The 27791-nt window shown below is 36.5% G+C and overlaps 1 protein-coding gene across 2 annotated transcripts in view; it reads right to left on the bottom strand.

The window, feature by feature from the left end:
* Positions 1-27791, bottom strand: part of usp24 (ubiquitin specific peptidase 24) — a 62951-nt gene that overhangs the window by 18333 nt on the left and 16827 nt on the right. Inside the window, exons 4-38 of one of the 2 annotated variants that reach the window (XM_052535057.1) lie at positions 27586-27729; positions 26621-26743; positions 26176-26211; positions 25997-26062; positions 20859-20924; positions 20166-20240; positions 19697-19855; positions 19489-19603; positions 18019-18122; positions 16315-16422; positions 16146-16241; positions 15252-15413; positions 14133-14228; positions 13095-13202; positions 12809-12958; positions 12161-12292; positions 11573-11684; positions 11279-11355; positions 11055-11195; positions 10904-10957; positions 10703-10818; positions 9030-9096; positions 7684-7794; positions 7344-7442; positions 6020-6193; positions 5381-5466; positions 5037-5145; positions 3424-3582; positions 3165-3262; positions 2941-3036; positions 957-1185; positions 718-880; positions 474-629; positions 308-378; positions 73-233 (exon numbers count right to left, since the gene is read on the bottom strand). In XM_052535057.1, the coding sequence (XP_052391017.1) occupies positions 73-233; positions 308-378; positions 474-629; positions 718-880; positions 957-1185; positions 2941-3036; positions 3165-3262; positions 3424-3582; positions 5037-5145; positions 5381-5466; positions 6020-6193; positions 7344-7442; positions 7684-7794; positions 9030-9096; positions 10703-10818; positions 10904-10957; positions 11055-11195; positions 11279-11355; positions 11573-11684; positions 12161-12292; positions 12809-12958; positions 13095-13202; positions 14133-14228; positions 15252-15413; positions 16146-16241; positions 16315-16422; positions 18019-18122; positions 19489-19603; positions 19697-19855; positions 20166-20240; positions 20859-20924; positions 25997-26062; positions 26176-26211; positions 26621-26743; positions 27586-27729 (4019 nt within the window). The remainder of the gene's footprint in view (positions 1-72; positions 234-307; positions 379-473; positions 630-717; positions 881-956; positions 1186-2940; positions 3037-3164; positions 3263-3423; positions 3583-5036; positions 5146-5380; positions 5467-6019; positions 6194-7343; positions 7443-7683; positions 7795-9029; positions 9097-10702; positions 10819-10903; positions 10958-11054; positions 11196-11278; positions 11356-11572; positions 11685-12160; positions 12293-12808; positions 12959-13094; positions 13203-14132; positions 14229-15251; positions 15414-16145; positions 16242-16314; positions 16423-18018; positions 18123-19488; positions 19604-19696; positions 19856-20165; positions 20241-20858; positions 20925-25996; positions 26063-26175; positions 26212-26620; positions 26744-27585; positions 27730-27791) is intronic. The other variant, XM_052535058.1, reaches the window with a different exon arrangement.

The raw sequence follows: 27791 nt of genomic DNA, 5'->3' as shown, positions 1-27791 counted from the left end.
ACACTTAGAGAAGTAAGATTACTAACTCGTCTCCTAAAAGAGAAAAAATAAAGTGTGTTTAGTGTGTCTGACCTTTGGTTAACACCCCTCATGATGCTGGTGGGGGACCAGAGAGGAAGTTGGGCTGTCAGAACCACCTTCAGCAGGAAGAGGTTGGGTTTTTGGAGGTCAGGGTATGCAGATGTGTCTGACTGACTGAGAGTGTACAGCTGATCACACGCTACATGTCGGATCTGGGAACAGAGGAGGAGTTTAGACGTCTAGACTCTATTAAGAGACAAGTTTAATTTTGTCAGGAAACACTGACCTCTCCACTGGACGACCCCAACAGAATATCAATGATGAAATCATTCACAGAAGGCAGAGAGTAAAATGAAGCTTGAAAGAGAACAGGAAACAAAGCGACTCCATAAGTGTTATGCATAACCTTATTTAGCATGTGTCAGGTTTTTTTTCTTTCTTTTTTTTCTTACATAGCTGTTGGCAGCGTAGCTGAAGGCATGTGACGAGTAAAGAGAGTGCTTCTCTTGCAATAATAGTGTCTTTGATGGACACAAACAGCTGTTTGACGCATATCCCAGCCTGCAACGTGGTGACCTCTCCCTCACTGCTCGAGCTGCAGTTACTTCCTGCAACACACACACACGAGCACAACAATTTAGAGTGATGCATAAGTCCAACTAAAAGACAGATATACAGTATTGATCAGAGTCTCACCTGTGCTGCTGACCCTGCTACGAACACCCAGCGGGAGAAGCGAGTTAGTCGTCTCTCTGATTGGCTGGCTGCTTCCCACCAGGTCCAGGCGGCCTGCAGCTGCCGCCCAGGTGAGCCTCATGAAACACGCCACTGTGGAAGTGAAGTCTCCCACCTCCATTGTCTGAAATGACAAACCAGAGAAGTCAGAGAAGGTCAGAAATAAATCGTTTAGTGAAGCATCGGACGCTCTCTCACACCTGTATGGCGACGCGGGCGGCCGGGATGATTTCTTCCACTCTGATGGAGGATCTGTCAGACATGGACACCTGCCTGTAGGAGGACTTCTCTGGAGTCCCGCAGACGGAGAGCTGTCGGCCGCTCTGCCGCCCGGCGTTACGAAACGGCCGAGAGGACAGAGTGTCCAGACCTTCCTTGCTCAACTCCTCATCCAGCATACTAGGCATAGCCTGCCCTACCAACAGGAACCTGCAGGGGGAGACAAAGAGCAAGTCCTTTAACAAACGCTAAAGCCCAAAACAAGCTAAGCGAAGTAGTTAGCTAGAGACTTTTCATTCATTAGCTGTTATTGACACATAACTAGAAGAACTAGCAGTAACTATTTACACTACAAACCAGTGTGTTCTTGATCATGATAATAATTACAGTTAAAATAATATTATTACAAATACTAGTTTGCAATATCAAGCAGTATAACTGGCTATTTTTGTACAGGTAAACTGTCTAAGAAAAACAGGCAGCCAGTGTTGCAACTTTGTGGACCTGGTAGCATGAGCACAGTATACGCATACTACCATATTTTTCAGACTACAAGTCGCACCTGAGTATAAGTCGCATCAGTCCAAAAATACGTCATGACGAGGAAAAAAAACAGATATAAGTCACACCAGACTATAAGTCGCATTTATTTAGAACCAAGAACCAAGAGAAAACATTACCCTCTACAGCCGCTAGAGGGCGCTCTATGTTATCAGTGTAGGCTACAAGAACACTGAGCAGCACAGAGCGCCCTCTAGCGGCTAGAGACGGAAACGTTTTATCTTGGTTCATTTCTCTCGGTTTGTGTCAAATTAATTTTTATAAATAAGTCGCACCTGACTATAGGTCGCAGGACCAGCCAAACTATGAATAAAAGTGCGACTCATAGTCCGAAAAATACGGTATATGATGAAATTCATGTAAAAACTGAAGTATACTTTAAGCTAAACTCACAACTTTGACATTAGCTCACTGCTAAGCTAATGGACCCAATAGTAAATCACAAACAAAATACATATTGCTTATAAATATTTCACATAAATTCATACTTACAATAAATTACAAGCACACATGCCTTGGTTTGGCAGTGCATATTTAATTAGATGGAACTACTTTGCTAATACATTTCAGAACTAAATTAAATGGCTTAGCTAGCTATAAAAAATACACCTGTTAACCCGTATAGACTTCAGTGTAACAGAAAGTTTACAGCACTCTCTTATACATTTTTTTGTACAATTTGTATAGGTTTCATCTAGAAGTTTTCGCTATAGCCTCGTACACACTGGGGCGATTATCGCATGCGCTTATTGCTGATGTTTTCCGACGCATCTTTTGTGTTCATATTCACTAGCGATGAGCCGAGTGAACGTGCAAATTCACTCCTTGACATTCGATGGCGCTTAATGAAAAACAGAAATACCCCGTCCTAATTTAATCTGCAATTCCTCTCCACAACAACTCCCTCTTGATCTACACACTTCCTCTTTATCATTAGGTATAAAGTGTGCTCAGCAAGAACATTTTGTGCTCGAGCACAACCAAGTCATGTTATACTATAACTTTAGGAGCTCAAGGCACGTGTACAAAAGTGCCAATCTCATTGGTAGGCCAGTTTTTAACGCGGCGCGTTACCTGGCCACCTAAATGTCAGTGGAGGTACTGTACTTGAGTAGAATAAATTGTGTATCATTTGAAATCATTTTTATATTCTGAAACATTAATAATATTTTTCTTAGGAACCATAAAAATATTGCAAAAGGTCTAGGGGGATGTTCTCAAACACACAGTGTTTATAATTTGCATTTGGTTCAAAAAAGACTGCATAAGAACACAATGTTTTCTTTTTTAAATCTACTATGCCCATCCCTTGGAGTGCCGAATTCAAAGAAAAGATGTGAACAAAATAACAAAATAGAGAAACAGGGAAAGAGAAGACAGCCAGACTGATAAATGAGACTGCACCTGGCCAGCTGCAGGCAGATGGAGTAGACTCCTTGTCTGGTCTCATAGTCCACCTCAGAGGGGATGGAGTCTCTCTGCATGACGTTAACCACCAGACTGAGACAAGAGAGAGAGAGACAAAGCACCACTGAGAGAATTAATGATCAAAACATACAGCCACATTAAGACTGCAGAATTATCAACATAAGGAGCAGTGTAAGAGTGGGAAGACAGTAGATGGCTACCTGAGACCTCCCGCTTTGAGGAAGTTCTCACAGAAAGATTTAACACTGGTCTTTGCCATTTCATCATCAGATGTGGGCATCAACTTGGAGCTCAGCACCTGTAAGGAAGATAGTGGTGAGTGTGTGAATATAGAAAAAGCCTAAAAAATTTAATTTTTAATTATTTGAAAATTCATTATTACAACCATTGTAACACTGTTACAAAATTGTGGTAATTAATATACTTAATACACTACTGAATCAAACATTCTTCCTGTACCTCCAGGTTATAAAGCACTCTGAACGTGGACATGCCAGGGGCAGAGGAACGAAACAGAGACTCCAGGATGGACGCTGCACTCTGCTGGTGCTGCTGTTTACTGGACAGAGATGGAGACTTTGAGGCCTGAGAACCAGACCCCAGCGTAAACAGAGTTTTCTGACAAGAGAGAGAGAGAGAGAGAGAGAGAGAGAGAGAGAGAAAGTGTTATTTACCGTCTGCTAGAGGACTCAGGCCTCTGTGTGCACCCTACTAAAAACACTGTCACATGACTGTTACCTGTGTTCACATCTGACACTATTTCATCTAACTACCAGTCATACCTACTAGGACTGCTCGATTATGACAAAAATCATAATTATGATTATTTTGGTCAATATTGTAATCACGATTTTTTAACACAATTATAAGGGGGCCATATAACCAAAACTTTATATGAGTGATTTATTTAAAGAAAGTGATCGATATCAAATATGTATTTTCTGTAAATAAGGTTGCCATGACATCTACATTGTAGACACCAGCTGAATTTCAAACAAACAAACAAAAAGTCCACAAAATTATTGAAAATGACTGAAAATAATTGAACTGTCAGTAATAAAAAAAGCAAAGGACGAATGCAATAGACTAAAAAAGATACAAATGAAACAAACTGTGCTTTAATGTTTATTTAATGCAAGTCTCAAGTCTCAAGCAGTTTACAGCCTACTACAGAAATTAATAATCAAATTTAAAAATAAACAGAAGTCTCAACTGGTAGAGCGTTGCGTTAGCAAGCAAGCTAGTGCAAGGTTGGGGGTTCGATTCCCCTGGAACACATGATAGGTAAAAATTCGTAGACTGAATACACAGTAAGTCGCTTTGGATAAGAGCATCTGCTAAATGCATAAATTTAATTTAAATTTACATGTACATTTACATTTAAATTTAAATTTACATTTAAATGACATTTTTAATTTAATTTAAATTTAAGAATTACACTTTTTTTTTTCCTTAAAGCTACAGAAGTCCTTCACTCAAGAGTAGTGTGTGATTTATAAATTTGTCTTTTGTTGTTTGATTAATAAGCACACAGTCGCAGCAGGAAAATAGCCTGCTGTTACTTTAAATGCCGCACAGATCCAAATTACGGTAAGACACATATTTTCATTCTCAACTCTTTACGTCCATTTATTACATGACCGACGAAGGTACACATGAAAAATCACTAAGCTCAGCATTTTGACACATTTTTGCATGTATTTGAGCGTTTAGGCACGCACCTTGATAAAGCGTGTCCCATTATGCAAATATCATGTTACATTATTTTATGGATTTGCATGGGAAATTGGGCTTTTATGGAGGAATGAAAGTGCAGCGGAATGAAAGGGGGCATTTGTATTTTCATGATCGTTGGAGGCCAAAATTCAAAATCGAACCATTTTTGCAATTAATTGCACAGCCCTAATACCTACTTATTATTTACTATTACAATTTCCCAAAAAGTAAACTAATCTAAACCATTAAATAATTATCATATTTCATTTCATATTATGTATGTGGAAACTGCTTTCTAAGCTTGAACTGACACATTAATGCACTTTTATGCAAGTTAAAGAGTGTCTTTCAGGTACCTGGTGACTCCAGACGCTGGACTCTTTTGGCACAAAGTTATCAAGGGCGTCTTGCACCTCTGGGTCAGTCGGGATAAGCAGCAACAACTTCCTGACACGCAAAGTTATTCTGGACAGGAGTAAGAAGACCACACATTTAGTACAAGTCAACTGAAATCACTAAAAGTACAGTATGTCCACAAACAGAAAGGAAAAACAGACCATTCAAAGAATAAAGAAAAACAAACATCATACAGGTTTAGAATAACATGAGGGTGAATACATAATGACAGGATTCCAATTTTGGAGTGAACTATACTTTTAAATAAATAAATGCATAACTTGCAGGGGTTGTGGGATTTTACCTGGGTTCCTCCAAATTGGCGAGCTGATAAAGCATCTCAAAGACATTACACACCAACGCCATGACCACACCAGGAAGAGATTTCTCCTGCAATCACACACTTGAGTTTAATAAAGTATTGATGGGGTTAACAAAGTTAAAAAAGTACGTTTGAGATACACTACTTTTCAGATGAGGTCTAAGTTTTTATTGTATTTTTTTTCTTTTCTGAATAAAACCTATTTTATTAACATTTTAAATTTATCAAATGTGGTAATATTTCGTGATATCATAAGAAAACTGTTATGACGATTTCCAAAAAATGTTAAGCAGCACAACTTTTCACAACTTTTTTGGCCTACAAAAAAAGGTTTCTTGAGCACCAAATCGGCATATTAGAATGTTTTCTGAAGGATCATATTACATTTTTTTTTTTTTTAAATATTAATGTTTTTCATGTATGTTTGATAAAATAAATGAAGATTTGGTGAGCATAAGAGACTTCTTTCAACAATATTGAAATATTATTACGGACCCCAACCCTTTGAAAGGTAGTGTATGTATTCTGTACACAAGTGTGTACTTGCTCAGTTAGTGTGTACTTGATCCAGTAAGTATCAAGAAATTGTAAGTTGTCAGTTCAGTGAGTGCATGTATGTACCTGCTCCAAAGCATACGCCGAGTTAAAGACCCCGCTGCTGCTGGAGCTGGCCGAGGCAGAGCTGTCCGCTGAACTGCCTGATGGAGTGCCTGTTCCTGAGCTCTTCACCGTCAGACTCTGCTCATCAGAGAAACCCAGCTGATTCAACAGCTTCTGGTCACGATTCATTGTCAGCTGGAATTTAAAAAGAGGATTGTTAGCATGAATGTATAAAATAAAGGTCAATATGGTTAACTTGTTTGATATGAACTTTCATTAAAATAGTTAAAACACTGCCCTTTTAGATTCTGCATTTTATTATTATTTTAATAAAACAAAAACATTTTTTTTTTTTTTACATAAATTGTACATTATGTACAATGCACAATTACATATCATAATGAATTTTAATAAGATATTAAATAAAACATTTTTATACATAGTGTAACTATAAAAAAAAAAAAAAAAACTTGAAAGTTCTGAAGTTCAGACTTCTGTAGGCAGTTACTGGATGTTGATCATTTTAAAATGCCAAATTATTAGCCAGTTTAGTAAACAAAAATCTGTTAACTAAAACTATTTAAAAACATTTTTTGCTAGCAGAAATAAAGATAATAAAATACAAACATTGGATTAAATACATAAACTAAACAAAAATGAGAAATTTTGCTCTGGCAACTAAATGAAGTTGAAGTACTAAAATTACTAAATTAATTCTAATCAAACTGATATAAAAATAAATGAATACAATTTAGATTTTTTTTTAAACAAAACCTAATTAAATTGCAAAGATAATTCAGATCAATAAAAAAAACTATAATTCTATATTTAAAAAAAAAAACACTAAAATAACACTAGAAACAATAACCATAAACAATGTTAAACCTAATCTTATTTTTAGCTTTCAACATTGTTATCAATACCTAAAACCAAAGTTTAACTATTAAAACTATTTTGTTTTGATGAAATATAAATATTAGATGGAAAATTATGAAAATTAGACATCTTGCCCTTGCAACTATCTGAAATAAGTTGAAGTTGAAGCACTATAATGACTAACTGTAATAAAACTAAAACTGAAATAAAAACATTAAAACTATTTAGAAATAAACTAATTGTAACTAAAATATACAAATAAAAACGTATTCAAAATATGAATAAAAACTAAAATTGTACAAAAACAACACTAACACGTAACAATTATCAATACAAATAAACAAAGTTCATTGTTAACTAGAACTAGAAATAAAAGCTGCCACATTCTCTCAGTGTGCTGCAGGAGTGTTTGGCACCTGTGCACCGCTCAGATATGACTGCAACACATCACATTTAATGTTTGACTCACCATGCTGTCATTTGCAAATATCTGCACATTGTCCACCGGACAGCTGAGCTGCTCGGCTATCTTCCATCTGATGCTGCCTATGGTCTCGTTGCTGTGGCCCTGCTCACATTCACATGAACACAAACACATAAGGGCTGTTTTAGGCAAAGCAAATACCAGGCAGTCAGTTGAGTCTACAGAATGAACAATCACCCAACAGACCATCAATCTCCAATGAGGGGAAATGTTTATCAAATTCCATTTAAATCAACTCTGCTTACAGTCTGTCCTAAGTGTGTGCACTTGTGTCGTGAGTGCCAGAACCAAATGGGTTTTGTCTCCAAGAAGTGTGTGACGTTACCTCCAAGGTGAATGTGTCTTTGGTAGATTCGTATGTGATGTGAAGTGTGACAGGATGGCCGTGGAAAGACGCTCCATGAGGTAGAATAGTTCGAGGAACAGAATACAGGTCCTGAAACAGATCCAGAGGTACAACAGTCAGTACCATGTGACACCTGCTGTTGAGCTGCTTTGACCTGGAAACTCGTTTTCCATTAAAAAACAATGTGGAGGAGATACAATCATTTAATTAATGGCGGTCATAAAAATTCAGATTTTAGATATAATAAGAGTTATTCAGTTACTGTACACAATACAGGTAGTGATTTCTGAAGGATCATGTGTCACTGAAGACTGGAGAAATTAAGCTGAAAATTCAGCTTTGTATCACACAAATAAATTACATTTTAAAATATATTAGAATAGAAAGAAATTTAATTTGTAGTAATATTTTACAATATTGCTGTTTTTTCCACCATCAAATTAATGTAGCCTCTTGGTGAGCATGAGACTTCTTTAAGAACAATTAAAAAAATCTCACCAAGCCCATATATATATATATATAATTTTAAATTAATTCAATAGTTTATGAATCTCTAGAATCCTTCCTAACAAGATATTGAACCACTTTCCTGATGTAACTGTAACATTAGATGAGCTCCTGCATATCTTTCGTTAATAAACCTGCCCTTTCAAATAAGTTTTCCATGAACAAGCATTTTAATGAATAGGGTAATAATTGCCAGCAATAAGCTATTGAGCTTCATATTACATGATTTACTCAAATTCATAAATTAGACAAAAGAGCTACAGTCCAAAAGTACTCCCTGCACCAAATGTCTGTCAGTAACCGACCAATTAGTTTCTGTTGGAGGGAACGGGTATGAAAATGTCTTTCTGAATACACACAGGAATCAACAGCGTATCGGATCCCTTTGGCTGTTTTCTGGCATGATTACTCCTAAATGCACTAAATTGCATGACAAAAACTATGGCAGATTTCAGCATGGAACTGAACAGCTGGAGAAACGGGGAGACTGTGTATGTGGCAGTCAACCAATGATCAGATTTCATCATTCCACAGCTGCGAGTCTGACAGCTATCGAACACTGACACATTAGGAGAATTAATTAGTGAATCTGTCATTCAGTGATGTTGCTACATTTGACTTTTACAGCTTGCTGGTTTCTTCGCCGAGACTGACTGACGTTTTTTAACAGAGATAAACTGTAACTCATTTAAGATGAATATTAGTTCAATAGTCAAAAGAGGGTGAATGCAAGATGAACTTGACCAAATAAAGTTATGTGCTCAGATATGCAAAGCAAATATCTGTGTGTGTGTGTGTGTATGTGTATCAGCTCTTACCTCTATAGTGATGACATAACGCTCTGCCAGTAACAGAAGTCTCTCAATGATAACTAGTTTACTGGACCTGAGGACAGAGATGATAATGAACTACAGTGAGTTAAATTTAGGCATCAAAGTCTTTCATAACACCAAGTCTGATGCAAATAAATGACAAGGTATTGTATGGGATACGAGACAAAAAACACAACACAACAAAACAAAAAACAAAACTGAAGACAAAAATAAATACTAAACAAAATACAAAAACAAAAAACAATACAACAAATTAAAACAAAACAAAAAACAAGACAAAATCAAAACAAAAAGCACTGCAAACAAAACAAAACAAAAAACACTGGACTGGAACAGAACTTTTGCTCAAGCTTTGGTACTTTTCTGCATAATTTTGTAAGCTTAAAGGGGGGGTGAAATGCTATTTCATGCATACTGAGTTTTTTACACTGTTAAAGAGTTGGATTCCCATGCTAAACATGGACAAAGTTTCAAAAATAAGTTGTACGTTTGAAGGAGTATTTTTGTTCCCAAAATAGTCCTTCCGGTTTGTCACAAGTTTCGGAAAGTTTTTTTCGAGTATGGCTCTGTGTGACGTTAGATGGAGCAGAATTTCCTTATATGGGTCCTGAGGCACTTCTGCCGGAAGAGCGCGCGCTCCCGTATAGCAGAGCACTGAGAGCACAACAGACTTCACTGATCAGAGCGATTCACTGATCAGAGCGAGAGCGTCGCGAAATGTCACAAAAGAATTGTGTTTTTGGTTGCCAGGGCAAGACAACCCTGCACAGATTACCAAAAGAGAAACAGCATTAAGGGACCAGTGGACGGAGTTTATTTTTACAGAGCATCAACGGAGTTGTGCAAGTGTTTGTGTTTGTTCCCTGCATTTCGAAGATGCTTGTTTTACAAACAAGGCCCAGTTTGATGCCGGATTTGTGTATCGTTTATTTCTTAAGGATAATGCAGTCCCAACGAAAAAGGGTCACGATCGTGTGTTGGAACCGCAGGCGGTGAGTAAAACTGCTTCAAATATCTCTGTGTTGTTAACTTAACTATCGGTGCGTAAGCACATCAAGTAAACAACATGCGATGTTGTCATCAAACTGCACTTTCAACATGTACAGCTAAAAAAAAAAAAAAAAGACGACAAAGTAAAACTTAGTCATTTTCCAAAACCGCTAAGCAAATATATACAGTTTCAATACATACTAGAGACGTCCTGCTGTAGTCGTTGCTGCTACTACTCTTGTTAAATTTCAGCCTCTGGATCTGATTCTGGATCATAAATATATGCTGAATCTGACTGTTAGCCATGGTTTGTTTTGGATGATGGTTTTTTCCTCACGGTAATGTCACAGTTTCTAGCGCTCTCAACGCAAAAGCCTACTGGCGCTCGTGATTCTTTAGCTCAGGTTTTTCCGGGAAAAAACAGTACAGACTATCTCTTATAAATATAATAAAACTAAAGACTTTTTGGAGTTATGAAGGATGCAGTACTACTCTATAGGTACTCAAGATTAACAGGATATTGAGTGAAAAAGAGCATTCCACCCCCCCTTTAAAAATAGTAGTATAGAAGTGCTTTACTTATTTTAAGACATGCAGCCAACATCATCAGCCGGGTTCATCAGCCGATCTGAAAGCTGCTCAACTAGCCTCAGAACCGGTCCTCATACCTGGATGGAGATTGCACTGATGTGGCGACCGTTGGCATAGCAGTGGCTGTCAGCATCTTGGTTGCTCGGGTAACAGCGTGTGTGAGGGTCGGGCCGCCCAACGCAGAGCTAGCAGCCTGTGTGTGATGCAGAGATGAGCTTTATCACAATCATCATCACAAAGAAAAAAAAAAAAGTGTAATTTCACACTGTAACACTCACCTCCAATCTCTTATAGCAGTCAGCTATGAATTTCTTATGTAGAGATACCGAGTCCTGCAAAAAATAGACAAAGCGACAAAGAAAATGTTAATTAACAGAGAAACTGGAACGACAAGTCTCACACAAAAAACACAATACTTTTAATGCTGACCTTCTTCATTTTGGGGTTGAGGTTAATGTAGCTGTAGGTAATGATGAGCTGTATGGCTTCATTAGCGATGTCCTCGTCTGGAGATTCCATCGCGATCCTCCAGATGAAGTCCATCCCGGCCAGATCCAATCGCTCAACGCACTGAGAGAGACAATCAGATTTTTTCACCTGTCATGATGGGATTTCCCCACCAATTTCACTGAGGGAAAGCTGGAATCTCATACCAGTTGTGTTCCCTGCCGTTTGAGACGGTGGTCACTGAGGTTCACATTCTCAAAGAAGGTCTTGAAGAGGTTAAACCCTGTAAAACATTGATGAAAAACCACAAAATGACTCACACACTCATCCAACTTCACCGCATGCTGCTAATGAGGCTATTTCTTTCTGCGAGAGTAAATTTAGCACAATAAGCGCTGTGGTTTCCTGCAGATGTACAGAAGACATGTAACACCTCAGGGTGTTATAATGTGGAAATACTGTGGAAGCAGTGAGCGAACTCTGTGGTTGAGTTATTTTACCGTTCATAGTGATCTCATAAGGCTCCAGCTTGAGAATCTTCTCTTTAAAGAGCTGCTGCTGAACATCACTCTCTAGATCATGCTGTCCCTTAGTGAACCATTCGAAACACATCTAGAACAGAGAGTTGAACACCATCAAAACTACTACATAGTTTGTCACATTTGCTAAATTTCAGCCTTTTTTTTATATTTGCAACACCAATTTCTACACCCCAGGACTGAAAAGTCATTCAACGTACAATATTTGACAAGTTAGTTAATATAATAAACAACACAATGCAATTTAGTTTTTAAACTGATGCTTTTCTTTTCAAGCACCATGATTAAACAGCATGATTAAAACTGAAACAAACAAACAAAACACCTAAACAAAATAAAAAATAAGCAAAAAAGAAAATAAAACAGGCAAATCAAAGCAAAAAAACAAACAAAACACCAAAACAAAATAAAAAATAAGCAAAAAATAAAATAAAACAGGCAAATCAAAGCAAAAGAAAAAACAAAACACCAAAACAAAATAAAAAATAAGAAACAAAAGAAAATAAAGCATGCAAATCAAATCAAAAAACAATCAAAACAATACGACACCTCTCGATCCAGCTCGCACACATCCATGCCAGACACCAAGCATTCCCAGATCTCTTTGGCTCTACTCCAGACCAGGTACAGACTGGCCTCTTGCAGGAAGAATGCAAGGAACTTCAAGTGACCCTCCAAATACTGGAAAAAACAACAACAACAACATCAGATAAATAAAAACAACCAGTCTGTTTTTAATTCTTACAAGATGTGAGGCATAACATGAGTCACTTCTGTAGTCTACAAATACATTTCTGTCCTGTTTCTAGGTCAAACAGCAATTTGATTCATCTTAAAACCAGAGGAAATGACTAGACTAGACTAATGATAACACAATGGCAAAATTAACAACAAAACCCATGTAATATGTTGTGGACAACTACAACAACAAAAAAAAAGAAAAATCTAATTTTATTTGCTACATGTTTGTGAACCACTGGGAAAAATGTTTAATATCATTATAATGCCAAGGTTCATAGTAGTTTAAAAAAATATATAATCAGATATGTTATCTAATAAAACTTAGATTTGCACTGTTACACATTATTTGGAATTCATCTTTTTTCACACATTAATATCTGTTATTACGAAATATATTTTCAACTGGGCTTTAATTTTTTCATATCAAAAAGAGATAATGAACTTGTGACAGCACACCTCCTGATAGGAGTACCGCCCATCAACCAGTGTGGACACAGAAAGACCATTGGATCCAGCGACAGACACGGCCAAGCGATGACATGACACCAGAGAGCCTGTGATCAGCTTCACGATCTCAAAGTTCTTCTTCAAGTCCTGGATTATACTCTGACAGAGGACATAACAAAGTAAAATCTAAAGTCATTTAAAAGCATGAAAAATTAGGCTTATAGTTAAAGTAGCACCACTTGCAGGAAAAAAATGAACAGACCAGATGGTCCGTCTGGACGCCGTCTGCACCTACCTTGTCCTGTTTCTGGTAGGTCTGTTTGATAAAAGACCGTGTGATCTCGTGAAGCTGCCGCAAAGCTGGAACCACCCACACCGTCTGAGGGTTAGTCTGCTGAGACGACTACAATATAAGCACAAAAACACATTTATAAACACACAGTGACGTCAAGCACATTCATGGAATACGGTGATCTCCATCTGGGTCAATGACGTAGAAGTATGGCCACAACTTTCGTTCAATGTTATAACTCTAAAAAAGTCATGTGGTATAACCATCAAGTATAAAAATAGTAAATAATAATAATAATAATAATAACAATAATAAGATAAGTAAATGTTCAATTCAAATGTTCCAAATATAAAAAAAAAATACTGAATTATAAATGCATGTTTTTTTGAGGAGTCGCACCACATGACATTTTACAATCTGAACTAAACTTGTCTTGTCATAAAATTATTGACTTTAAGTCATGAGGGTCTGGGGTCCTCTCTATGATATCATTTCATTTTGAAACCTTTTTTTTTCACTGTATGTTGGTTGCACCACATGACTTTCTTCTTTTAACGAGACTTTTTTTTCTTTATTGTGATATCAGGACGGTTGTATCTCCCAGACATTTTTACTTTATATGCCCCCCCCCCCAAAAAAAAAAAATGTCACAATGAATTTGAATTCAGAAAGAGGAATATTCAAGTTATTATACGTGTGACCGACATTTTTGTTTATTTATTTGTTTTTAATTAATGAACAGGTCAAAGAAATTATCATCACACCATTGACCCATCAAACAACCCAGGTTTTGTTTAGAGTCTTGATTTCCAAAAGTTTCAAATAGTCCAACAACAGACTGAAGTCAATAGTCAAAAAGCCATTGGTTGATAATTGGATCAAACCCTCAGAAAATCCCTTTGTAAATCACACATATCTTATCAGTCCCTCCCAGTAAATCAAGTGGCAATCATCAGTTTGCAAATCAAATTCTGTTCATGAGAGATTCAGGCTGATTTATGATTGGTCAGTGTTAAACTAAAGGGGTGGGTCTTCTCTTACTTTAGCCAATAAGCTCGGTTTCTTCTTGCCCCAGGAGCCAGTAAGAAAAGAGACCTGTGTCTCGCTACGAGACTTTGAATCCTCCTGTATTTGCATCTAAAGACATAAACTTGAGTTGTATTCAGTGAGCGCCACTATAAGTTTATGCTGCACCCAAATCACACCAGATGCAGCTGAAGTGCAAAGACAAGTGGATGTCTGTGTGTGTGTGTGTGTGTGTGTGTGTGTGTGCATGCGTGTATGTGAGAGATGAGGCAAGCTGAAACTAGACTGCTAAAAATATACATCTAGAGCCAGAGACAGAACAACACCTTTATACTCCCAGATCAGCTCTTAAAATAGCCTACTGCACAGACTCTAGCCTGAAAGAAAAGCCGTGCGAGTATGTATGTATATTTTGTGTTTATGGTCGTTAATCTTCTGAATATGGATCTTCAGGAAGGAGCACAAATCAGATGGAGTAGCACAGGAGATGTGTGTGAGAGTGAGGGACCCTCACTCCAATTCAGACCACCAGAAGCAAGCCAGACAGTGATTTTCCATGACAGAACATCAAATAATAGTGTCATCATAAGAAAAGAAACATATTTATGTTAGTTATTGATCTAAATCCGTTCATAAACTATAGGTGAAGAGTGCAATAGTCTTTGGAGTTTGTGGAATTATGGGAATTATGATATGTGACCCTGGACTACAAAACCAGTCTTTAGTCGCTGGGGTATATTTTGGGAAAGATCCAAAAAAACATGGTATGGGTCAAAATTATAGTTTTTCTTTCATGCCAAAAATCATTAGGATTTTGAGTAAAGAGAAAGATATGTACCATGAAGATATTTTGTAAATTTCCTACTGTAAATATATAAAAACCTAGTAATATGCATTGCATAGAACTACATTTGGACAACTTTAAAGGCGATTTTCTCAGTATTTAGAAATGTTTTGCACCCTCAGATTCCAGATTTTCAAATAGTTTTATCTCCGCCAAATATTGTATGATCCTAACAAACCATACATCAATGGAAAGCTTATTTATTCAGATTTCATGTGATGAATTAATCTCAATTTTCGAAAAATTGACACTTAAAACACCCTGTGGTCCAGGGTCACATATGAGCTCACCTTCTTGATATCTTCGATGCATTTGATGATGTAGTTCCTCTTGATGGTTTCTTTGACAGCGTATGCGTCGCTGAGGATGGTGAGATGTTCTTCCAGGGCCTGCTGTACTAGAGTGGTAGGAAGGGTGGGGAGATGCGCCAACTCCCACAACACCTCCAACACCTGAATCACACGCCACAATCACAAGGCTGCAGTTATTTGATTAAAAATACAGTAAAAACTGTGATATTTTGTTCAATATTATTACAATTTAAATTATTACTGATTAAAATAATTTATGGAGAAAAAAAGCATATTGTTGTTAGCATATCAATGGATAAATAGCACATCAGTCTGCTGTCAAATATAGAAAATAACCTTAATTAAGTTTATACAGACCACCTTCAATAACAACAACAATATTATTATATAATTACTCCGTGTTTTAACATTTTCTAATTTAATAATTAGGTGGTTTGGGTTTCAAAAAAAAGTGAGAGTCAAACATTTAAACATTGTGAAGTATTTTTATATTCTAAATTATATGTATTTTATGTATTTATGTAATCATGTATTTATACCCTGTGCAGTATTGTTTAACAATACATTTTAGATTTATATTCCTCATGCATTTTATTATTTAATATAACATAATGACCACTTATTGTTAAATAGTTAATTGCAATAATTTGTCCAGTTATTTGACAATGAATATTTGACAGCCATCAAATTATTTCAGTAAACAATAATAATAAAAATAATCATTACAGTTCAAACTTTCACCAGGTTTAACAATTCTAAGTGAATCACTGGCTGTCACATTTCAGCACTGTAGCTTATTAGCAGCTAGACAGGATCAAAGTCCAACTTTGAGTTACAGAAATGCATATATAGTTTGAGTGTGACGGCACATACCTTTCCTGTGGTCGCCTCAGAACGTGCCTCTCTGCCGATCCGTCCAATCAGACTCAGAAGCTTCTGTCTCACACGATCACTCTCAACCTCCCAGCTCTGAAAACACACAAGGCACAGTCAGAAAAATAGCTCATGAAGATGAAAGAGTCTGATGGATGGTGGACAACACCTTCTGTATGAGGACGAAGAGGTGGCTGAGTTGGTCAAAGTTGAACTTGACGGCAGCAGCGGCGATGATGGTGTGGATGTTCTCAATCACAGTCGAGGACTGACCAGCCTGCACACAAAACATAATTCGTCACATGTATAAATATAATAGAGAAACTTAATTGTTTATGCAATTTTATAATTAGAAACATTTTAGTATATATATAAAATTTGATATAATTTCATTCATAGAATAAAGTCGAAATAGTTCGAGAATAAAGTCGTAATACTTCGAGAATAAAGTGGTCATACTTCGAGAATAAAGTCGTAATACTTCGAGAATAAAGTCATAATACTTTGAGAATAAAGTCGAAATATTATGAGAATAAAGTAGTAATACCATTAGAATAAAGTCAAACTATTACGAGAATAAAGTCGTAATACTACGAGAATAAAGTCGTAATACTACGAGAATAAAGTCGTAATACTATGAGAATAAATTCGAAATATTATGAAAAATAAGGTCGAAATGTTTCGAGAATAAAGTCAGAATGTTTCAAGAATAATGCCATAATACTATGAGAATAAAGTCAAAATATTATGAGAATAAAGTCGAAAGGTTTCAAGAATAAAGTCATAATACTACGAGAATAAAGTAAAATTATTACAAGAATAAAGTTGAAATGTTTCGAGAATAAAGTCAAAATATTAAGAGTATAAAGTCGAAATGTTTCAATAATTTAAATCTTAGAAATGAAAGTTATTTTGAGAGTAGGCCTTTACTGCTCAAGCAAATGTCCCGGACTAAGAGCACCGGAAGAAGTTGCAGGTCACTGGGATTGATTTGAATATTGTTGCATGCAACCGGCCGCATCTTAAGGACTCGTGAAACATCTTCATATCAAGAATATGATATTTATTAAAAGACTGAACAAGAACAACTTTTTAACTTAACATACATTGTTTGTATTTCGCTATAAAACTGACACATTTTGAAAACTGAGATTTTGGAATATCTCCTGGTGCTCCCAATCTGTGTCATTTGCATGTGCAAAAGGCCAAAATATACTCTCAAAATATTTAAAATTTAATAATTATTCTCAGAACATTTCGATTTGATTCCCGAAAACATTTCGAATTTATTCTCATAATATTTTTACTTTAACGTATTTCGATTTTATTCTCGTAATTTCGACTTTATTCTCAAAATATTAAGATTTTAATGTCATAATTCCAGCACTAAAACGCCGTCATACTAACCATACCAGTTATTGCATTACTGCTATTTTTCGTAAAAAAAAACTGGATTTGTTTTGATAACTTTTAATATTATCAGCTGAGATCACTAAAATAAATAAGTGATCTTAAAACAAAAAAAAACAAAAAAAAATCAATAACGCACAAACTCAATGGGCTTCCAAATTTTTGGGAATTTATTGTTGTTGCTAAAATCAGGTTGGTGTTGCTTTGAACTCAAAATCCTTGTACTTTTATAGGATGTAGTCCTTGTCTGGAGAATTAATCTCAAGATTGTTCACAGCTTCATTTCCATTCTTAAAAATCAATGGCCATGTGGATGGACGCCAATTGAAATGCTGTCTATTAATGTAGTTCTTATTCAAATGTCTCAAGACGTTTGAGAGCCTTCTGTGCAGTACATTTCTCAGACATGGTCTCAGAAATGCATGCAGCTTTGAGGGAGTACTGATTTGAAAACACAGCTCACCTGTATTTTCCATATTTTGGAGAGTTCATCCAATGAGAGCTTACTGCCCAACAGCTCAATGATTCCCTTTATTCTGTCACAGTACTGGGCCTGGTCAATGTTTCCTACAGCACACACACACACACACAGAAATTTAATCTCTTACCACCATGTTTACCAAAATTTTACAGACATTAATTTATAAATAGTATTCATAGAATTGAATACTTTTATAAACCCGTTTGTTTTTTACTCTTCAAAATCTCAGCAAACTTATAATAACCCCCCCCACACACACACACACAAAAGCATTAAAAAGTAACAATAATAAATCCTTATGAACATTAAATACACCAAATAACATCATACTTTCATTATACAGTTTAAAAAACAGATGGTTTCTCTCAAAAAAAGAGAACAAAGGCCATTAATAAAAATCAGAGAAAGAAACAGAGCACAAGTGAAAGAGAAAGGCTCAAAAAATGAAAGTAAAACAAAAAGAAAGTGAAAGGAAGAGAGCAAAGAGAAAGTTAAACCATAGAAAGGCATTAAAGTGAAAGAGAGGAGCAAAAGAGAAAGTGAAGGGGGAAAAGAGAAAGTGTCAAGATAAATGCAAACAGAACAAAGAGAGAAAGGAGGCGGTGTCCAATAGAGACAACTGAATAAAGAGATGACACAAATGAGTGGGTGAGGTGAAAAGGCTTCAAGCACAAAGCAACAGTGTGAGATTCTGGCTTCTGAACACTTTAACACATAGATGATTCGCTCAGTGTGAAAGTGTGAGCGTCCACATACTCCAGACACATTTATATACAGCCTTGAGTTTCCAGTCTGGAAAATACCAATAGATTTATCATGGCTTTTTCATTCAAAACTGGTTTTTATTTAGTTATCTCGTTTTCGTCAGTGAAAAAAGTTTGATGAAAATTATTTGTCCAAAAAGTAACATTGATTCTAAATACATGCAATTTTAATCAGTTCTTTAGTGTTCTTTAAGTATAATTGATATGCTATTATAGACCAATTTCAGTGTTTTCAAACAGTGATTAATTTTTTTTGTGTGTGGGCGGAGCCTATCTGGTGGCAGAAAATGAAAATAATAAAACCATTTAATTTTGAGCTTATATTTCAAAAGGCGTTTTTTTTTTTTTTTAGATTATATCTCACAATTCTAGTATTGTGCCACCACAATGAGTACGCAGCTGCAAGTGACGTAACTGTGACGTCTACTCCAAATTAGTCTATAGCAGTCGTGTCTATTCTATCTAATCTAGTTAACATTTCAAGTAACAACATTTTTTTCGATGGTTTATTTAGTCAACGACAATAACTGAATTTGATCTCAAAAATTCAAATCTCTGTTTTCTGTATTATTTCCAAAGTATGGCCTGCACGGTAAACCGATGTTGAAGTAGATGATTAGCATGTCCAGTATGAATTTGATATGAAACCGAATGTTCATATGTTGAACTGATTTAGGGACTGTCTTACCTTCCAAAGCTATTGACAGAACTGAGTTTTCTACCAGCCAGTCCAGGAGTCGATCTGTGTCGATGGCGTTCTTCACAGTCTTGGAAACTGTGCTTTCCTCAATGAGTTTCGTGACCTATCACAACACAAAGAGAGCGTCAACTTGAAGAAAGAACTCAGGCGTGAACTTTAAGCTCCAGAGAACTAATATGTGGAAAGGAATTTGAACCTCTTTGAGGGAGTTCATTTTGGCACTGAAGTGGGGCGTCTTGAGCATTCGGAGAAGGATGTCCAGCCGAAGGTCATCCACAACGTTCACCAGCTCCCGCTGGAAACGCATGCAGAGGAGCTTAATGGCCGACAAGAGTTCTGGAATACTCACCAAACGCTTTAGAGAGAAAGAGACATACAAGGGTGAGCCAAAGTCTCTCAAACATTACAGAAATTTTAAATAGGATGATTTTCGATAATTTAAAGCATGGTACTGTACTTCAACATATGAAAACCACAAATCATTTTCACACTGAGGAATATGTACATTTTTTTCTCTCTCTGAAGAAAAAAAAATCCCTTAATGAAAACAAAATGCACTTTCATTTATGAGGGTAAAAATAAAAAATGTCTGAAACAGGTTTGTTACACTAAACTCTCACACTACAAAACCAAGATGAAAGAAGAAATGCATGCTGGGCCCTCACCTTGTCTTTCAGGTCTTTCTCCTCCAGGTTCTGCACATATGTTATCATCTTATGGATGACTGGGTCCAACATGGGCTACAAAATACAACAAAACCAACCACTTCAAGCTAAAGGTCACTTTGCAGAGTGTCCTTGATATTTCTAAATTTCTCTTGTAACCTCAGTTCAAAAGCATGTTGATCTAAATGTATTCTTTAAAGCTATGTCATTCACACCAGGTAAATCTGATTATACATAGAAGATATCTAAGGTTCTACAAAAGTATGGAATAATGTAACTATTGGAGCAAGAGGGCGATCAAGAGCCCAGAGTGGAGAGGATGTTAACATGCTACCTTCCACATAAGTAGATAAACAGACATGAAATGCTGATTTAAACTAAAATAATTTTATGATATGAAAAAAATGTAATCCATCGGTCTGTTTTGTAATCTATCTGCTTTTTCAGATTTCAAATTGGTGTCTTGAATATCTAACTAAAATGAATCTAAAAAAAAAAAATTTGATTTATTTACCTAGATAAATAAAAAGATGATTTAAATAAACTTGTCAGCCTAATTAACCCTCTGGAGTCGATTCACGCATATACGCGTTATGAGTCATTTTCTCCTGACTTGTCTCCAGAACTTCTGACCAATCAGAATCAAGTATTCCAGGGATCCGTGTAACAAAGATGATCTGTGGAGACCCTCACCTGCACCAGGCTGGAGTTGAGGTATTCTGCACACACACCGAGCGGCTGAACCAGAGCTGATACACACTGAGGGAACACACATATACACTCTACTGTGAATGGAACCTCAGAAACAAATCAGTGATTAAAAAAAAAAAAAAAAAAAAAAAAAAAAAAAAAATGAAATACATTATATTTCCCTGATAAAAGCTAATTGTTTGTCTAATCTGGAGACATGAAACAGCTTCAAAGTGTAAGCAAACTCTTAAAGGAACAGCTTGACAAGAAATGAAAATTCTGTCATCATTACTAACCGGCGTGTTGCTTCAAACCTGCATGACTCACTTATGGCAGTAGCATAAAAACAGTTTCTCGCTGTATGACAAAGTGCAATGAAAAGATTATTTAAATTTTCTGCATTCACGTTTGGAATGACATAAGGGTTAATGCACCAACCCTCTACATTGCGAGTAAATTATTCGCATATGCGACTACATTTTACAATATGTGACTAAATGATGTCTATCGTTAGCCATTGGCTAATAAATTCTTAGATTTTACTCGCCAGTGTGTGTGTTCAAGCCAAGACTATTATACTATTTATACTGACTGAGGGCTTCAGAGTTTCGTTCTCCATCAAGCGATCTGAACTTTTCAGTTCATCTCAATGGACGCACAGTGCACCTGTATTTGACGCTCTGTAAACTCTGTGTGAAGGCGCACGACTCACAATCACTTTGCTGATAGCGCTGTTTCTTACACATGCACAGAGAGAGAGCGAGAGTCCTACCACGCTGAATGCGTCACATGTAAACTATATTCTTTGTTGTATTTTCCTGTCAGAATAATGGAGTTCATTTAGAATTATTTAGCTTTTTAGAACAAGCAGAAGCCGGTTTCTCCGGTAGTGGGTGGAGCAATATCTTAAGCATCACCACCAGTCTTAAGGTCAGTTAAAATGACAAATATGCATTCATACATGTTTTGCAAAATTTAGTTCTAATCACTAAAGTTCTGTCATTAAATATTGCTTAATACCGTAATATAATGCTTGTTTGACTGATTAAGAAGATAAGATTTAAGAAGCTGTGCCATTTTACAAAGATAAGCTGATGGGAATCATATATATGCCTGTCTGGCGAGTAAACTGAAAAATGTACTAGCCAATGGCGATTATATTGCCAAGGTGTGCGAAGAGGGTTGTACAGGAGCAAATGATGACAGAATTTTCATTTTTAGGTAAACTTTTCCTTGAATGGCCAAACAGAGGCACCTGATTAAACAGTAAACCATAACTACAAAATCAAGGGTTTTATACAACATTTACACAACATCTCTCAACCGGTTTACATCTCTTTAAGGATAGACACCAGCACAGATGAATCACTCCTCTGTTCAGCATCAAATGACTTCTCATCCACTGGAGAGAGTGAATAAATCAGTCCAGTCAGTGGAGGAGAGGAGACGGCATCCATCTCTCGTTTTCTCACTTTTATTGACTCTTACCCTCGCTACAAATTAAATGGTTACCGTAGCAGGGCATCCCTTTATGTTTGAGATGAAAACATCCTTCCTTTACGTGGCCACAGCAGGTTGTATGTGTCCCTGGGAAGAATTCCTTTCTGAATTCCTTCCTGTTCCTGTGTTAAGGCCATTAATATGCAAATCCTAAATCAAAGCATCTTTTCCCTGTCGCCAGCACCATCTCTCAGCCCTGGCACACAGAGCATGCTAATGCGAAACCAAAAACAAGGCGACTTCACAGCTCCAAGACAAGAGGAAGCATTTACACGCTCGCACTAAAGGGGGAGCGGACACATCGTCTGTTCAAAATAATGAAGCCGTCAAACATTCTGAGAATCTATCTTTCTGTCTGCCTTTTTTTGTTCGTTTTTTAATACCACGTCTATCAGATGAGATTAGGAACTTGTTTTAACTAACAAACAAATAAAAACATCAACACTGATTGTAGTAAACTTTAAATTAGGGCTGGGGTGAAGGAATTTCCCCTTGCGGTTATTCTGAGTGGCGCCACGGGAAAGTCTTTGAGTGAGCCGTTAAACCGTTTATTCAATTATATTTTCAAAAACGCTGATTCATTCAAAGAGAGATGGAATGAAACATGCTGTTGAAGTCATATGAACTTTGAGCACTACTTTAGAAGGCTCAGCTGACCAGCAATGTGTCAATGCTAAGACAGAGATTTTGCTTTCCTTGGACATGACAAAAATATAAATATATATGACTTGACACGAAAGACAGACACAGGTAATCTCACACGCTCAATCGGTCGGTTTAGGCTTGTTAAGTGCAAATCTATGGAGCCTCTGTACAAATCTGCATGGTACACATTATGTTATCATTACTTATTTAATATTCAGTACACATGCGCGAAGTGTAAAATGGGAAGGGCGTAACATTACGGAAAAATATTGCGTTTGCCGCGGTTCTTGCATTCATCTGTGGTTGGCACGTCAATAGCCCATTATTGTGATATCGGGGTTATCGTGACAGCCCTACTTTAAACCAAAACAAAACATCTAAGCCAAGCAAACAAAAAACAAAATACAAAACAAAAAGAAAACCACAAAACCAAAGTTGAAACACAAAACCCAAACCAAACCAAAACATTAAAGCTGCGTTAGGGAACTTTTGACGCTCTAGCGGTCAATAAACAGAACTGCTTGCGTCTTGCGGAAGAACATCGTAGCCGGAACTACTTCTCTCTGTTTATGTCTATGAAGAATCACAAAGGTACTGGGTTACTCCGCCGCGGTACCCCCGAAGCAATCTAAAATAGTCCGAATATAAACACTTATTATAGGTGCACCCTAGTGATTCAGGACAAGCCAAAAACACGGTTTGGAAAATGGATTTATGGTGAACTCGCTTATTATATAAATTTTTCTACATTTTGAACACAAACAAAGTTACGGACCGCAGCTCTGATTGGTCGATTTCTTACCGGGAGCGGATTAATTTCTTCAAATGGCAATAGGACCACTGGGAGGAGCCAGAGGAGCTTGATTTTTTGACAGATTATCTGTCTCATATTCTACTGTCAGGACATAATGACAGGTTTAACAAACATGTAAAAAAATATATATTTACAAAAGTTACCTACTGCAGCTTTAAGTAACAGACAAAAAAATATATAATAATTTTTTTTTTAATTCGCACAACTACTTTATCAAAATGTTAAATAAATAAATAAATAAATTACGATTTTATCTAGATGAAAAAAGAAAAAAAGAAATTAGATAACAAAATAAATCTAGATTAATCTGTTTATCTAATAGGTTGTTTGCACATGGCGTCTGTGGCATGCTGTGGTGAGAAAAGCAGCTGGAGGGCACGAAGGGATTTTTCTATATAGGAACCATTTGCAGAAACTCAAAATTCCTGTGATTTACATTGCTTATCAATAATCGAAAATTTGCTGTTAAAAAAAACTTGACTATAAAAAAAGAAAACGGTAATAAGTGGCCTGTAAACCTGCATCTGCAGTCAGGAGGAGATAATGCTCATGTGTGCAAATGGTTCATATAAGATTTAACAATGTATTAAGATATTAATAAAGAAATATATAAATAGATCAAGGGCTGCCAACTCTCACACGTTCAGCATGAGAATTCACACAATGCTGAATCGATGGAAATAAGATATAAGCTTCATTGATTATAACGAAACGTGAGATTGCGATAAATTGAAGTGAGAGAGCTTTTTTTTTGTGATTATATGGAAGTGCTATTTGCTCGCTTTCTAGGCTATAATCAATTCAGAATTGATCTTAAGTTTTGTTTTACATGCTGCAAACAGAACCAGCTAACACATACCCAGTACCTGAGCAAAGTTTCAGGAGTGACATATATCCTGCATCATTCAAATAAATGCAGGATTCACTTAAAAGCGATCAGGATTAGTTGCTTAGCCTATATCTACCACCTCGTTGACAGACAAGTATTTCAATGGCGTTGAAAAATTGCTCCACATTATAACATAAGGCTCACTCCAACATATGTTGTGGTTTTCTGTTTATACTTTTCTCTTGTAATAGTGTCTAAACCAGTACAGTACAGACTTTCCTCCGTCTCATCCATTCTGCTTTTCACTTCCTGCCCTCCATCCGAATTTCACACGTCATCAGAATCACGTGATTAGAAACAAGCTATTGACTCACAATCAACTTGTGTCAGATGTCTGACAGCTAATCGAGCATCCCGTCTATCTCTACCTTCTATCCGTCTGTCCTTGTAAAACATTAGTTGGTGTTTGAGAGTTGTGTGGTAGAATTTTTTGCCATTATCCCACAAACCCCTTTTTTTTTTCTCAGACAAGTGCACCACCGCGATGAGAAATATCGAGGAATATCTTAATAACTGTCCTGAATGTGCTTTTTCCCCAGCCGTATGAAGGTGGAATCTCATGTTCTCTCTCATCCCCCTGTTCTTGTCTCTTTCTCACTTTCTGCTGTGATGAGGATGCTCTCCGTGATGGTGATAAACATCCTGAGCTCTTTAGCACACATGCTATAATAGAATCTGCCCTCGTTCAGCTCGCTCTCTCTCTTCATCTCAGTCATTCTGCCTCTTTTCATCCAGACAGCCATACTTTGATGGATTATCCATGAATTATCCATTCATTTCTTTGCAATTCCATTATTATGCTAACAGGTCTCTCAACCCAAAGATAGCCAGTCCTGCTCTTATCTGGGACATTTAAACTTGTAGCCTGTACCGAGTGTGCAACCAGCAGCTCTTTCACATTTAAGGTGTAGAACAAGGATATTTTTTAGCATTTTTTGTTCCTTTTTCTTTGCATCACAATTAAGTTTTACCCCATTTCAGTAGAGTTTGCTAAGAAATCATACGAGGAAATAACTGAACATTGGCAGAGTTTACATTCAGATCTACAATAAACAAGCTTTGAGGAAAGAAGCTGTTTACACAGAAATCATAATTACAGGAAACCACGTATTAGCTCAGCCATTTCTGTTGCTTGAGCTCAACTTAATATAATTACGTCGCATTCGCTTCACAAGGGATGCACCAAAATTTGAGTTGACACGGATTATAATAATTACTGTCACACTGGACATTATGCATTAAATAACGATTTTGCTTTACATCAGTAACATTTAAAGACATCCAGAGTCTTACCCCAATCTCTAGCTCTTCCTGGTTGAGCTTGCACTGAATAGCTGTGAAGCCTCCCATCTCTCCAAACTGCAAATATAAGCCAGAGACATATTCACAGTCATCGAACACCACATAGATCTGTCTAATGTCAGCTAATGTAATTGTTACTTAAGTTACTTAAGTGTTACTTAAGTTCTTACCCGATTCACCAAGTCCACCAGCCAGCCGTGAGGTTCCTGGTCCAATCAGAACACGAAACATAAATTTCACGCAAAACCACATAGTATTTTTTCCATTTATTTAAGTTTTTAACTTTGCATTTTATCTTAAGAGGATATACTATCCTTCATGGTGTAAAACTCAATTACTTAAACATATATGACTCCTTATTGCTGTGCAGTTTCTTGGTTGCAATGCAGTTGTTGCCATCAAAAAGAACCATTTCTTAAACATAAACTTCCCGATTCTATCATTCACTATCCTCCCCTCAAACATGGACACTTTTGTAAAAGGGACTTCTAAAGGAAAAAGAAAAACACTGCGCCACTATTTTGCTGAAAACCAGTTTTTCTGTCCTTCAGCAAGGACTGTCAAGCCAAAAGCACACGTAGACACCCACACACATGTACTGTACACTTGCAGTACCTTCTGGTAGCTGGAGCTGGGAGAAACAGCGAACATGCTGTCCTCTCCAAACACTTCCGCCCAGTTCCTCTGACAGGCCTTCATCCGATTCTTAAAGTGATACTCATTATCAGGGTTAAAAGCCTGCCAAAAAAAGTACAGGGAAACAAGTTAAGCCCAAGATGGTATGAAGCCCATGCTTACAATATATTTTTTGATGACAGGAAATTACACAACTCTCATTAGATTATAATAGATAACCAAAGTTGAGTTTCTTCCTTCTGTTGAACATAAAAGAAGATATTTTGAAGAATGCCTGTAACAAAACCGTTTCTGGTCAGTTGCTATTATTTTTTTGATAGCTACTGACAACTGTTTGCTTCCCAACATTCTTGTATTTTGTTTTACCAATACTCAAAAGAAAGAAACACATACACACACACACACAAAGATATGTAAATATTGCATATTATACATGAAACATTTATGTATTATGTGTATTGTATTAAAAATAACATTTACGCATACAAAAAAAGTTATATTTATTACTTGCTTCATATAAGTTGATTATTTATTTAATTTAGTAAAAAAATCCATTAAATAAAACTATTTGATGAACATTTTGTGACAAACTTATTTTTACTAAAATATTTCTAGAATATTTATCTAGAACTATTTTAGCTACCTTTTTTTTTAACAACATTTTAGATACTTTTTAAAATTCCTTTCTTGGTGTATTTCTTACATTAAAGTTTATGAATCTACTTGGCTACAATAACTGTTTAGTTAAAATGTTAATTTGCTAAAAATATTAATTTCCGGAAAAAAAAAGATATATATCAATGTTAATATCATAAAAATAGATGGGAAAACACATATGAAAAAAAAAAAAAAAACTTTTTTTGTTGCACCATCCAGTCTTAGTCTGATGTTTTGTAGAAGCGAACCACAGTTACTAGTGTGTAATAGCAAAAGGGTGTGTGTACCATAGTGAGAACTCCCATGAGGCCGATGGGTATCGGATCCTGTTTGACTCTCTCTGCGACCAGATCCACCAGCAGCATCAGCATGTTGTAGATGCCCTCGTGAATCTCTGTTCCCCACTTGTGCACCGCACTGGACGTCAGCAACTACAACATCATTTAACACCTTCATTTTAATCGCACCATTTCTAACAATTTATTACAATCTC

This window comes from Carassius gibelio, chromosome A20 (assembly GCF_023724105.1).
Source record: "Carassius gibelio isolate Cgi1373 ecotype wild population from Czech Republic chromosome A20, carGib1.2-hapl.c, whole genome shotgun sequence".
NCBI lineage: Eukaryota > Metazoa > Chordata > Actinopteri > Cypriniformes > Cyprinidae > Carassius > Carassius gibelio.
Note: the sequence above shows the minus strand (reverse complement) of the source record. Positions and strands in the feature narration are given on the sequence as shown.